Genomic DNA, 15,314 nt, shown 5'->3' on the forward strand with positions numbered 1-15,314 from the left:
ACTCAACACAGTATTCGTTATTGCACCCCACAGACGACAATGACAATTTACTTGGATTATTGAGAACAACAATGAACTGTTAATTTTAACTAATGTTCACAAAGCACTATTTACAAATCAGAACTGTCAGTTCTCAGTTCGTTTGCCTTGGCTAGTAAGCTCTTCTAGCTCAGTCACTCGAGTTCACAGTATCTCGAATCCCAGACCTTCAGAGACAATCCACTGAACTTCGAACTCAGGTCCCCCAACTGCGGTCCACTGCACTCAAACTCAGGACTTCCGGCTTCACTGCTACACAAGACTGGCTGGCTTGCTGTTCACTGACTATAACAACACTACTACTCTTCACTCGCGTCTCTTTTTATAACCAAACCATAGTTTTTGGAGAGTACGATCTCCCGAACAATCGACAGATGCCTAGAAGATTTCCACGGATGCCAGGATGGCATTCTCGAATAATCTGGATATCCCCCCTCTCTGCCGCGGTCACTCTCTCTCCTCCCCCCCTCCTTTCTACACCACAGCACATGCCACAGGAAGCAGATGCGCGCGCCGACCTTGTAATCCTTCTGCCGGTCGTGAGATCGTATCCCAGCTCTGTCATAATATATTGACTACACCCCACCTCTGGCTACTAGCAACAGCATCTATAATGAACACCGATCAAAATACCCCTCATTTCTCATGAAAAACAACAACTGAATAGACTACAGTGGACTATATGTTGTCAGCAAACAGCTGGATACATTAAGAAGATTGATTGATTGAGGTAAAATTATTTGTAGTTACTTTCGTGGCAGAAATGCTCGTGTTATGCAGAGCTGCGAGAAGCTGTTGCCCTATTGAAGTGTTGCACGTAAGGTGGAGGCCTTCAAATGTGAATGCGTAGCAACTGTTGACCTGCCGCACAGTGGATGTCTCGTATCCGCTCACACAGTGGTGCAAGTGGCCATTATCGAACAGTGTTTAACAGAAGACAGGCATTGGACTGTGCAGGAATTAGCCACACATCTGGGTATTTCTGTGCATTTTACAACAGGACAGCCACCGGCGTGGCTCAGTCGGTTAAGGCGCTTGCCTGCCGGTCTGAAGTTGCGTTCGGGCGCGGGTTCGATCCCCGCTTGGGCTGATTACCTGGTTGGGTTTTTTCCGAGGTTTTCCCCAACCGTAATGTGAATGCAAGGTAATCTATGGCGAATCCTCGGCCTCATCTCGCCAAATATCATCTCGCTATCACCAATCTCATCGACGCTAAATAACCTAGTAGTTGATACAGCGTCGTTAAATAACCAACTAAAATAAAAATAAAATAAATACAACAGGACTTGCAGAAGCGCAAGGTGTGTGCAAAGTGGGGAGTTGTAGAAGTGGACATGCCGTATCCATCTGGAGCGATGAATTGTGAAAGAAAGTACAGTAGCGTGCAAATTAATCCGAACAACGTAATTACTTATGCAAAAACACTCAAACGGGATAAAAAAAAGTATCTAAGACATACCTCAGTAATCTATGTGGCCTTCCTTGTTCCTAATAACAGCTCTGAGACAATTTGGCATGGATTCCACTAATTTCCCACAAATATTCTTCATTTCTTCATCGCGAAACCATACACCAATGAGGGCAGAAATCATCATCTCCTTTGTAGAACAATCCATTTTTTGCATTCTTCTTTTGCAAATTGACCACAAGTTCTCAATGGGTTTGATGTCGGGTGAGTTGCCTGGCCAGGGGAGTACCTGAATATTCTTCTCATTGAAGAATTCTGTAGTTTTTCGAGACGTATGGCATGGTGCCAGATCTTGTTGGAACACACCTCTGCCATCCGGAAATGATTTTTGCATCTGGGGTACGATTCTGGTTTCCAATAAGTGAATATATTTGTCAGAATTCATCATTCCCTTGATAGGTATTAATGCTCCAGGCCCTTCATGTGTAAAACAACACCTAAACATTACTTTAGGGGGGTATTTGGGTGCTTGTTGGAGATGAGCTGCTGTTACTTTTTCAGATCCTTTCCATACGTAAGAAACACAGTGGCCATGGACCTCGAAATGAGACTCATCGGAAAAAAGTACATTCTTCCAGTCATTCACTGTCCAGTGTTGATGTAATTTTGCCCACATTAAGCGTTTTTTGCACATAACAGGGGTTAGCAGTTGTTTCTTAATAGGCTTACGAGCCCTTCGTCCAGCTTCCAAAAGCCTACGCCGCACTGTTGTGACGTGAATATTCGCCCCAGTGGTAGCCATTAACTCGCGGGTTAAGTCGACAGCAGTTAGTCTAGGATTTAATTTACTTTTCCTGACAATTAAACGATCATCTGCAGGTGAAATCTTCCTTTTCCAGCCACAGTTTCCTTTTTTCTGGGGTGTGATGGATCCAGTCTCCCTGTATCGTTTTATGATCGAATTAACAGTAGCCAAACCGATGTGACATTCTGCAGCAATTTGCCTCTGTGTCATAAAAGAATGCTCTGCTAATGTTATAATTTTAGACCGTTTTCGTGGAGTTGTATCCATTTGTGAAGACGACAGAATGTACACAGGATTGCAGTATTAAGTCTTCAACACAACTGAAATGCTTTTAAGTACAAAACGACAGGCAAAATGTCACATATTATAAAAAAAAATAATGACAGACCTTGAACAATGGAATTACACGTACTACAGATGTCAATTAAAGCGGTATGAGCAGCTGTGAGGCCAACAATGACAGAAAATGTAAAAATATGTCGTGTTCGGATTAATTTGCACGCTACTGTACATGCTAAATTGAATTCTTGCAAGTGATGGAACTTGGGCATGAGCATAGAAATTTGAATTGAAGTGTCAGTCAAATGAATGGCGTCATACTGCTTCACCACGAAGACACAAGTTTCTGATCTTTTGGCATATGACAGTCAAGATATTCTGGAGTGTTATACCATTCATGAGGGCTGCACTGTCAATGCTAAGTGCCACAGATCATTTCTGCTGTACTGTCTGCGTTATACAATTCAGAGGAAACATCCAGCACTGTTCGGTCCGATTCCCTGTCGGGGCAAGTTGCCTGGTTGAGGTTTTTTCCGGGGTTTTCCCTCAACCCAATATGAACAAATGCTGTGTAACTTTCGGTGCTGGACCTCGGACTCATTTCACCAGCATTATCACCTTGATCTCATTCAGACGCTAAATAACCTGAGATGTTGATAAAGCGTCGTAAAATAACCAACTAACTAACTCCACCACTGTTGGACAATGCCATAGTCCTTCATGATAACACTAAAGCCCACACTGTAGCTCATGTCAGAGGTGGGAGTGGGAGATCTTAGAACTTCCTCCCTACTCAGTCCATGCGACTATGACCTCATTGCGCAACTGAGGAAGCCACTGCGTAGGAAGAATTTTGCAAATAAGGAGGACATCTTAACAGCATTTCGACGACAGATGGTACACATTGATGAATCACACACATTCCCCTTCATTGGCAAAGATGTGGAAGCCTTGGGGAGACTATTTTGAAGGGTGTTAGCTGTGTGTAATGCACTTTATTTCCTTTTGTGTATTTATGCATCTTCTTATAGCCTTCTCCCCGGGCCCCTTTTGGTGCTAGCATTGCGAAGCACATTCCAGTGACCTTCAAACGCATATAGTGCATTTCCATTGCTGCACTTTTATCAGCTGAGTTGGCCTCAGTAGCGTAGTTGGTATAGCGCTGGCTTTCTGTGCTCCAGGTTGCGGGTTCGATCCCGGCCCAGGTCGATAGCATTTAAGTGTGTTTAAATGCGACAGGCTCATATCAGTAGATTTACTGGCATGTAAAAGAACTCCTGCGGGACAAAATTCTGGCACACTGGTGATGCTGATATAACCTCTGCAGTTGCGACCATTGTTAAATAAAACAATTTAATTTTTATCAGCTGATATAACACAGTTGCCATAACTTATGAAGTGACCATCGTATAAATCAGTGTTTTGTTTGAAACATCTCATTTACCAGAGGAAGAGAGAATAACTAAACATAACTTTGGAAAAAAAACAACACAAAGATTGAGATTACGTGCCATCATTTTAAAACAAACAATACTGATATGGTGGCAAAGTTTGAATTTTACAGAAGTAGATGCTCAAAAACTAGAAAGCACACAGATAAGATTCCTAAGACCACTCTTTGAGCTCACAATAAAATTTTGTAAAGAAATATTTAGGAGTTTCTTGGAATCCCTCAAACGTAGTGGCTAGTTATGAAATGGGGACTATTTTACTAAGGAAAATTAAATATTTGAGATATATTGCAGAGAAAGACAATAATATCGAGTAAAAACTGTATATAATATTTGTGCTCGATAATGAAATCGAATTGGCTAGAAGATTTATAATATAATGTTAACAGATTAGGCCTAAATTGGCTATGTTGAGAAAATGAATGTAACTTTAGCACTAGATGATGTGTTTTTTGTTTACATCACACCAGTACAATCCCATTGCCATTTTTAATCTCACGTGTAATATGTTGTTTCAGCACTTCCTAGAAACACTTGCTCCCTTCGAGGGTATGAAGGACACAGACATTAGTAATTACTTATACAACAAATCACTAGAAGTGGAACCTCGGGGTTGCCGGCAGCCCCCAAGATTTGTAAGTAACATTTATTACAACTGTAACTGTAGAACTTATTAATCTTTAAACAGAGTTGGAATTTCTCGAAAGATATTGAATGAAAATAGTGGGTTTAAGTATGTTAATGTTATGAACTCATGTATACTACATGTAGACAATGAGAAAATCCTTGCAGGGGGTTATGCTTTTGAATAGGCTTTGGAAGAACCTCTCTACAATCATTGTTAGTGGTGCAAAAGTCAGAAAGGTTATAAATTGCAGCATATTGTTATACTATTGTTCTAAACATCATCAAGAACTGTGTCATTGCTAGTGAGTGTGCATTTGAGAACAGTATACTTTTGAAAGTGATTTAAGTATTATTATGATATGTACATTTATAATTTCACTTGCACAGACTTTCCACTTCACTGGCATAATTTCATTTCATTTTTTATCCAAAATGTATTTTAAATTTATCGATCAATCAATCAATCACTTAGACATTACGGAGAAAGCATGTGAATTCTGTGCTACTGTCCATGGCGTTATCTTCCCAAATGTCAACCCTTGATGATGATAATATATTTATGAGTAATCGTTATTCATCAGAGTTGAATATGCATTTAGAATGAATAATTGCAAGGGACAAATTGTTCCGGGGCTGGTATCAAACCCATGATCTTTGGCTGAGCATGTCGATGCTCTACTGACTGAACTACCCAGGAACGTACTAGACACCGGCTCAATTTTTCCCCTTTATATCCACATACCTCAAGCAGGCTGACAAGACGTCAGAACTCAACATTGAGTGCACACAAACTCTGTGTGACTTGAATTGTGGTTTTCTGTTAACGAACAGTGATGTATATTATGCAAATCTGGCTTTCAGGTATAGCTTCCTGTGAAGCTAATTTGAATAATTTCAAGGGAAAAAATTGTTCCGGACCAGCGAGCTCAGCCAAAGGTCCTGGATTCGATACCCAGCCTCGGAACAATCTTTCAGTTATTCAAATCAGCTTCACATGAGAGCTAGATTTGGATGCATTTAGAATGTCTAGAAGTACAGGATTAGTATAAAAGAAATCGACATTATCATTGTTGTATAGAACAAAAACTATTTGTGATATCGATATACATTTTGCACTGTTAGGTTGAGGAACTGTAGAAGTTTTGATAAGACACTATTGGTACTGCTGTGTTGATTGTTGGGCTGTTGCAAGCATAATAGCTAAGATGGTCATCTGTAATATCAACATGCATTTTGCGGTGTTAGGTTGGGGACTGCCTCAACTGCATAGGGAAGGGGGTAACTCCTTCGTCCAGCAGGAGGACTGGCACCAGAGTGTTATAAATTGTCTGGACGAAACTCTTTCACAGCACTGGGTTAGCTGTGCAACAGATGACAACCGCGCTCTCGCAGAGTGGCCACCAAGGAGCTTCAATCTCACACCGTGCGACTTTCTCTTTGGTGATTTGTGAAACACAATGTTTACTTCCCCTAGTGATTTAGATTCAATTCAATTCAATTCAATTCAATTTATTTGGCCATTAGACATACAGTTTTAGGCTTCGTAAGAATATGTTGAAAAACATATAAATACATTTAAAAAAAACACTAATAAAAGAAACAGTAAAATTTAAATAATACAATGAAAACGTGAAATAATTTGAAACTTTTAGATTAAAGAAAACTAACTAAATTGCAATTAAGCATATTTATTAAAATGCAATTTCATACAAATTTGTGTTGAAAAACTCGGCAACAGAATAAAAAGGATTATTTAATAACCAATTGTAAAATCTAGTTTTGAAGCTATTGATTGGTAATTTATAATATTGACTTGGGAGCTTATTATATAATTTCATCCCCATAATTAAAAAGTTTTTGTTGCTCTTGTGTAATCTACAATATGGAATATTAATTTGTTCACAATTTCTAATTTCATGATCATGTATATTGGCCACTAATGAGTAATTGTCGATATTTTGTCGAGTGTAAAGTACTAGATCATATATATACAAATTTATTATTGTTAAAATCCGTGATTGTCTGAAAAGTGGCCGACAATGTTCCAGATAGTTTGATTTACATAAAATTCTAATGGTTGTCTTTTGTAAAATCAACATGCTTCCAATTTTGGTTCCATTTCCCCAGAAAATTAGGGCATATCGTATTATCGACTGAAAGAAAGAAAAGTAGGCACATCTTAAATAATTTTGAGAGACGGAAGTCGTTAATTTCTTTAACAAATATAAAACTCTTGATAGCTTTGTGCATATGTATTCGATGTGCTTATCCCATGTTAAACTGGAGTCTATACAAAGTCCTAGAAATTTTGTGTGGTTGAGTCTGTTGTCCTTATTTATTAGATAATTATGCTGAAAGTTATGTTGATAGTTTTTTCTTGATTAAGCAAGAAACCATTAGATTCAAACCATAAAGCTATATGTGATAGAGTGTCGTTGTTGAGAGCATGTAATCGATTTAGAGCAGAGGAAGAACATAAAGTAGTGTCATCTGCATACATAATTGTTATTGCTTTAATGAAAGATGAGTTGAAACTATGCATCATGATTGCTGTCACTAGCGTTGATCCAGGTATGTTACACCAGGTTTGGGATGAACTGGACTGTCTCCTTGATGTGTGCCGTGTGACACAAGGAGCAGATATTGAACATTTGGGAGTTTCCAAAGTAAATTAGAAAAATTACTTTATAAAACAGTGCAAAGTGATTCCTGATAACTTTAATAGTTTTGTATTTATAAAACATTGAAAGTGTCTCTTTCTTTTGTAGTAACCCTGTATATTCATAATATCATCTAATCAGTAGCGGACGGTGGGTTTGAAAGTTGAGGAGGCCAAGACGTGAATGATGTGAATATAAAAATATAAGGCCCTGTGACATACCTCATTACCAAGTGCAGAATTTACAGATTTTAAGAAATTAAAATTAGGTTTTCCTATTTATGTTTTAGGATTTTAAATCTTATGTTTAGGAATTTATATGATTTTACGGGGGGAAAAAAATAAACAACATACTGTTAATGTATTACAACAGCTTGGTAAAGATTGCCACTCTTTGGGACACTTTAAGTCCTAACTTACGAATTAGGTCTTTTTAGGTCATATTACATTTAAGAATGTTACTCTTTGGTACATAAAACGAACAAGAAAAACAATATTTCGAGAGTAACGAGATAGCAACAAAATTGATTCGAACCTAAGAATCCGGGACTTGCTCACTACTATTACATAGTCTAATTTTACAGCAAATTAACTGGACATTCCTCTTTCTTCACAAACCGATCAAATAGGTCACAACATACTGAATAACTGCTACTACAAGAAGCTAGAGACAAATCTGCATTTGTTTCTAAACTCTCGATATATTTAAAATAATGTATAAGTAAATACATCTCGTAACACAAAAGAATAAAATGACAAGAACACCCGCAAACAAGAGAAAACTAACAACACGTCACTCAATTTTCTAAAACCAGAAGAGAGAAAGAGAGAGAGCTTCCCAATACAGCCGAAACCGCCCGTAACTATAAGCAGTACAGTTGTCAGCGGTGGGTAGGACGTCTCCAAATTGGCTCCCTTCGCGCGTTCTAGTCAAGTTTATACACTCCTCTTACCAGCTATCTTATTGGTTGAACTGCTGTTGTCATGGTTACCGGGGAGTAGCGTCTTGTAGCGGACTCCTCTCTTCCGCTCTCGCATAGACACTGCAGGCTGCCAGATGTCGACTATACGGACTCTGGACTATACAGGTTACAGCGCTATCTGTTATTTTTCAGTACGAATTATTTGTACTATCTACATTATAGCGAGCGGGCATCGCCAACTGAATGTGGTCGACTTTTCGTAACTTACATCGTAGTTGCAGTGAATAGTAAAATTAATATAAAAGGAAAAATGTTCGTCATTTACTGTAACTTGTCTGTGATCTTAATTCAGCTGAAATTATTACTGCCATATTGTGTTCTGGTAAAATATTAGGGGAGGCTAGGCCTCCCTTACCTCCCCTGAAAATTCGCCGCTGCATGTAATATGCTCTCACCCTTAATTCTTTTTTACATGCCTGAAGGCAAATTTTTTCCTGGGACTTTCTCATTGGTAGCAGACAGTGGCATGAAACTTCATGGATTCAAATTGTATTGACAGTAGTAGTACATTTTTCCTTTAGACACATCCCATATACAGGTATTACTAGATTTCATCTGTTTTTTACAGCCTCGTAAGTGGCCGGAAATTAACCTCAAGTCGCCAGGCATAAAGCCACGCAATCTGCCTGGCCGCAACCATCCTCCAGGTCCTCTTCCATCAATGGGTGAGCGTCATTTGTTTCCAGCATCTGTTCGGTTGCCAGAAGATGGAGAGGAAACTCCGAGAACGCCACACACGGTATCTGCGCCTCATACACCTCCGTACCAGGGGTCTTCCTCGGACTATAGTATCTTCGCACAAATTCTTCTTGGTCCCGCAGGTTAGTAACTTCTGAAAATGGTGTTGGAATGGTATACAGAGTTACACGATTTTATTCTTAAGTGGGATTTTGAGTGTGTGAACATAGCAGTTACATTACTGTAACAGTTTAAATCATAAGAAAACGTGTAGAAATTATGACAACTATGAAAGAAAAATGAGTATGACAACCTTTCTCATAATATGTTTTACACCTTTTGCAACATTTCGGTTCTTTTAACATTATTGTGAATGATGTTACATTTGCAAGTTTATTTTATTTTTTTTAGCAGTTATTCAAAAGGCGTCCCGCACTATGGTCTAAGGCATCCCGCCTAGGACTCGTGTTACGGAATGCGCGCTGTTTCGAATCCTCATGGGGGAAGAAATTTTCTCACGAAATTTCGGCCAGTGTATGGGACCGGTGCCCACCCAGCATCGTGATGCACTTGGGGAGCTGCGATAGGTAGTGAAATCTGGTTGCGAATGCCAGCTATAACGGCTGGGGGGATCATCGTGCTAACCACACGATACCTCCATTCTGGTTGGATGATCGTCCACCTCTGCTTCGGCATGTTGTCGTGAAGCCAGCAGCCGGCTGGTCGATCTAGGCCCTTCACGGGCTGTAGCGCCACAGATTATTATTATTATTATTATTATTATTATTATTATTATTATTATTATTATTATTATTATTCAAAAGGCATACCTACGAGGGTTGTTCCAAAAATAGTGGTGTTCACTTAAATCGGCTACAACTTATCATTTAATAAATCTGTGCATCAGTGGCTAACCATGACAATATCTTTGAAAAATATTGGAGTGCAAGAGGTCAAATGACTTTATTGTCAAATGCCTGGCATTAGAAAACAACAACAAATAGTGAATTCTATTTTTTTGTGTTGACCTCTAATATCTGAGCCGGATGTTAGTGGTGTAGGAAAGGTTGAATCTTCACGGTTGAATCTGTTGCTACAGATAGTTGCAACAGGGCAGTCTACCAAAATGGCATCTGACATAGAGGTGTATAAGGAACAGTACATGTTAGTACATGTTAGTAGATTTACTGGCATGTAAAAGAACTACTGGGGGACAAAATTTCGGCACACCGGAGACGCTGATATAACCTCTACAGTTGCGAACATCGTTAAATAAACCATAATTTAAAAAGAATTTCTTTGTTTGAGAAGTGGAGGTCAGTAGCCAAAAGAATCGTTCCCTCTTGTGTTTGTACCATCATTTCCACATGATTCTTATATTTAATCCTCTTATTTGCAGCTTCTGGAAATCAGTCGCCTGGCCCCATGCAACCATCCGGCTTGGCAACAAATTTGGTGCCAAATTCCGCTGCCAACTCCCCTGCAACGTCTCCTACACTCCCTTCACAGCAGGCAGCCAGTGGCAGTTTGATAGGCTCTTCCTCGCCGTCTCCTTGTCCTCCCCCCGTGGCCACATCCATGCCTCCCCCGCCTGGCCCACCACATAATCCCCGTCCCCCTCCTCCACTTCCACCCCGTCGCCCAAGGGAGCCCTCACTAGGGGATAGCAACCCCCCACAACAGGTAAGCTGATATTGAATAACTTTAAACTGACACTAGAAGTAAAGCTATAGTAATAGGGATATCTTATGCAAAGTTTTGCCGTTAGATGGCAGGAGCATTACATGTGGCACAACATATTGTAGGGCCATATTATGTCATATGCTACAGTTGAGTACATTCTCCCACTTGTTGGTTTTCTGTGCATGTCAAAATTATATTTATAATTATTTTGTATAACCTAGTATAATTTAATATAATTCAGTATTTCCTTACCTCATAATTTAATTTAAAATAAATAATAACATAAACTTGCATAATACTGAGCGATTCCCCTTAAGAGATTGATGGGGAAATCTGCAGTGTGCAGAATATAGATACGAGTAAATTGAATGTTCATTAAGCTAAACGAGAACTTTGAAAACAAGGTGCACGAATAAAAAAATAAATAAATAAAATAGGAACTCTGTCGAAGGTGAGTATTACCTCTTTAATCATTAGTATTGTAAGTACCGTATGCTAAAAACAGGATATGCAGCCACCGATGTGTTTTTTATGGAGAAGTGACTATCAAGATTGAAATCCTCGTGTTTTTTTTTCTCTAGTTGCAGAAAGATCAAATGCATGTTTGATAAGATGATATAATATGATCGCAATAGTATCACGATTATTCCTGTGTTTTATAGGTTAAGGACGTGCAGTTTTGAATATTATGTAGGACGATTTTGAAAATTTTAAGTTAAAACATGGTTTTAATAATTAGTCTACAGCACATTAAAACTTTATTCACGAAATGGATTTCACTATGGATCGTCCTGGATAATAAACATCCCAGTTAATCGAGAGTTTACTGCAGGCGTAAACTTCGGAGACTCCTAGAAGTACTGAATATAATCTAAGCTAACATAGCTTGCTGTCGAGGTTGCATATGATTTTATTAATTTTTCTTTTCCCTCTTCCAAAATGAAATTGTAGTCTGCAATTCCTTACTGGAAGTAGTTATTTTTGTTTCGAGGCGCAATTTAATTAGTTGAATTTTTATGGTTTAAAGCATATATTCAGAATATTTCGGGACCTGAATGAAGACAAAAGGGTTTCCTGGTTTTTACATTTAGGAACACAACAGAAATTTGGCATTTTTTACTTCTTTTTAAGAGTATTTAATGTACTAATACACTACGTAAATCCTCAATGTTTATATACCAGAAAACAAATGCACACGCAAAGCGCATCCCTCAAAGTACACGCGTGCTATCTGTTGGTGCTAGTTAAGGATATCCCTATTAATGGGATATAGTCTAGGGACTGGCAACTCATGAGAGTTCGAGAACAACTATAGAAATATGCAAAAATGTCAATTGTAGTCTAAATTGGAAAGTCAAATTCTGTAAAAAAAATTTATCATAAAATTCGTCAATTTTCAATTTTGTTAATAAATCTGTTCATATCTATAGGTTGAACTTGCTGTGCAAACTTCTTACAGTTAAAACACTTTCTTGCAGGTTCGCCAAGCCCCTGATGCCCCCATGCTTCCTCCACGGGACCTGTCTCCTCCCCCACTACCTCCTCGTAGAGACGTGGGAGGCTTTCCCCTCGTGGCTGGGACTATGCCCCGCACCCTGCCTTCACACTCACGTGGTGATCTCAATGCTACTATGAATAGTGCTGCGATAACTCCTCTTCAGAGACGCAACTCCGCTCTGGACATGCATCTCATCTCATCACAGTCCTCACAGACACTGATACCGACTTGTTGTGCTAGTGGCAGCATTTGTGCAACACAGCCTATCCCGACAAGAAGGCACATGTCTGTCAATGGGCCCATTATGACACCTTCTTCATCTTGCTATCCCAATTCCTCAGGTAAGAAATATAACAGTAAACTTGAGTAGCTTAATATCAAAGGCGGACATCTGACCTCAAATCGAAATTTAGATAGCTGTGGATTTGTATACAATTTTTCATGCTCTTTCCAGTTATAGTGAAACCACATGCAAACTCTAACACTAGATTTATAAAATAAATTGTGTTAAATATTACAAAGAACACTGTGAAACAAAAAATTGCCTCTAGATCAAAACTACTGAGACGACAGATGTCTGTCTTTGATATTAAACTACTCACTTGGATTATGATATGTGATTTGAAAGGTGTAGACAAGAACTGTCAAAAAAGTGGCTTGGAAATGACCTGAATATAAACGTATGTTTGTTAGTCCACAATAAATTGTTGCTAGGTATTTGGACTATTCCTATAAGAGGGAATTGTAATAAAATAAAAGTTGCTCCAACTGATTTTTCAAAACTTTGGACAAATCGTAAAACAGCGAATGCCAGCAGGGGAAGTTATCCCCACCCTAGCCGCTCAGCACCTCGCTCGCCTGCTCTCTCTCTCTCTCTCTCTCTCTCTCTCTCTCTCTCTCTCTCTCTCTACACTATCTGCCCCGCTTTGGTGGATCACTGCCTACCGCCTTGCACGTATTTCATATTTTACAACACAACACAATAGAGCCAGGACGAGAAGTTATGGCACCAGCGCGAGGAACGCATTTTAGTTCGTTTGCTTGGACTCGCCCTCACACTCAACTGGAGGGGTGTTGGGTTAGTTGGTTACTAGCATTCCGAGTGTTCAGATCATTCTGCTACTACCGCTATTGCTAATACTGAAAACATTGTCCTTCTGAGCTCCCTCATTATGGCATTGTCTAAGGTGTGAAATCATAGAGTAGTTCATAGTCAAGGACATGAAATAGCATACAATGTATGGAAATTCATGTCAGAAGAGGCTGTAAATGAAATACCAATTCCATTGAAAGGCATGTGTGCAAGAGTACTGGCCGCCACTGGTATTTCAAAGCGAACCTTGGCAAGAATCAGGAAAAAGGGAATAATATTGAGGTAGGAACAGCAGATTCTTTCTCCAGTCCGGAAAAACACAGCCGAAGAAGAAGATTGTTGCAGCTGTAGACAGTTTTGATGAAGTCCTAAGAAGACTCATCTATAATTTCTATGCTACGCATAAGCAGAGACCGACTCTGCAATCGCTTCTTCCAAGAATGGATATCAGCGTATGATTATGTGAAGAAAGTAGAGAACAATTACATTGAAAGTGAGCACGTGATGGACAGTATTTTGGAGAACATTTCCATAAACTTAGGGACATCTGATTCCAGCACAGATCAGTCGTCTGATTCGGACGGAGAATAAGAATATAAAGATGGAATAGCAGACGTAATTCCATTAGGTACCTTTGGACTCTTGAGTAGGAAAATGTGATACTAAGGTAAGACGAATGTTTTTAGAAAGAGATGAAACGGATATGCCTGCTGCTCTGAGCTTGAGAACCGTAACCCAAACAACCCCCACTCCTCTACCCTATCGGCCGGCAATTTAAAACTTAGCGCAGGTTGGTGCCATAACATCTCGTCTCAGCTCTACAACCGAATTAATGTGGATTAGACAACAACCATATACGTACTAAGACATATCCAACAACACACATTGCATTTCTGCAATACGTTACGGCAGTTCCCTTGAACATAAATAGATTCATTTTCCCTTCTACCACCAACTCGTCTCGGTAGCCGAGAGGTCTAAAGCGTGCATGCATTTCGTTAGGAAGATCAACAGATCGAATACTACCCTCTGCTAAGTCATAAGAAAAAAAAAAAAAGAGAGAGACATGAAGCAAAGAAGAGAGAAAGAGAGGCTGGAGAGGGAAACAGGACGAAGTTCCACTTTTGCTTCGTAGATGCCGCATTCACTCTTTTTGTTCCACTCTCCTCCACTAGATGTCACCCCACCCTAAACCCCTATTTCCACTCTTTCCCGCTAGAGTGTGTGGTGAGCTTGTAGGGGAAAAGTGGAAAGGGGTCTTGGGCGGAGCTTAGCGTTCGCTGTTTTACGATTTGCCCAAAACTTTTATTGCAGTTCAGACAACTGGTAAGTGGTCCAGAAAAAAAAAAGTGACCGAAATGATTTTAGAGTTAAACACATGGTTGTGGATACTAATGTGCACTCATGTCGAATACAGCTCGCTTCCAAGCACGCCTTCATTATTGTGCACGTGTTCATGAAAATCCTGATTGTCTCCAAAATTAGTGGTGGTCATGTGGTGCTGAGTGGACATAAACAGAATCAGTTGGCCTGCATCATGGTTTCCATTGCAGCTAGCTAATCAAAGTGTAACTCATTTGTTTTCAGTGTCATGTGGCGGACACAAGACTGGCTTATGCAATCATCGAGATCCCTTCTCGGTGCATCACCATAGTAACACAACACCTAAACTTCCGCCAAAACCCTACGTGAGTAGTAAACCTTTGCCACCCCCTGCGACCGCGCACTCTCACGCCCCCCCACACCCCGCCATGTTCCAATTCAACAGCAGTCAGAGCTAGTAAACCCAGCTGCTCAGCGGAAGTCCTCCTGAATGACTGTTCCTGTGTGTTGCAGAATAGACTCTTATCTCTCTCTCTGCCACCACTTCGTTAAAAAGTCTGGGAGAAAGTTATACCATATTGTTTTGAACATGTTAACATTAGCTGGCCCATATCTTAGTTCTTTAGGCTTATGGTACCTGTTTAATATGTTGTGATGAGGCTGTTAGTTCGGACAATCAGGACAGTTCTGAAGTAGTGCGAGGTATTGTAGTTGGGCGTGAAAGAACAGATTTGGCGTATCTAAACTGCATTGGCGTTTCAGATATAAAGCATTACATATTTTGTAAT

At 39.7% G+C, this 15,314-nt stretch overlaps 1 protein-coding gene across 1 annotated transcript in view; it reads left to right on the forward strand.

Moving 5' to 3' along the window:
* Positions 1 to 15,113, forward strand: part of Sos (Son of sevenless) — a 106,214-nt gene extending 91,101 nt beyond the window's left edge. The window contains exons 20-24 of the mRNA XM_069846660.1: positions 4,501 to 4,617; positions 8,820 to 9,072; positions 10,329 to 10,612; positions 12,091 to 12,451; positions 14,791 to 15,113. Coding sequence (XP_069702761.1) covers positions 4,501 to 4,617; positions 8,820 to 9,072; positions 10,329 to 10,612; positions 12,091 to 12,451; positions 14,791 to 14,984 — 1,209 coding nt within the window. The 3' untranslated portion in view covers positions 14,985 to 15,113. The remainder of the gene's footprint in view (positions 1 to 4,500; positions 4,618 to 8,819; positions 9,073 to 10,328; positions 10,613 to 12,090; positions 12,452 to 14,790) is intronic.
* The last annotated feature ends 201 nt before the right edge of the window (positions 15,114 to 15,314 follow it).

This window comes from Periplaneta americana, chromosome 15 (genome assembly GCF_040183065.1).
Source record: "Periplaneta americana isolate PAMFEO1 chromosome 15, P.americana_PAMFEO1_priV1, whole genome shotgun sequence".
Taxonomy (NCBI): Eukaryota; Metazoa; Arthropoda; class Insecta; order Blattodea; family Blattidae; genus Periplaneta; species Periplaneta americana.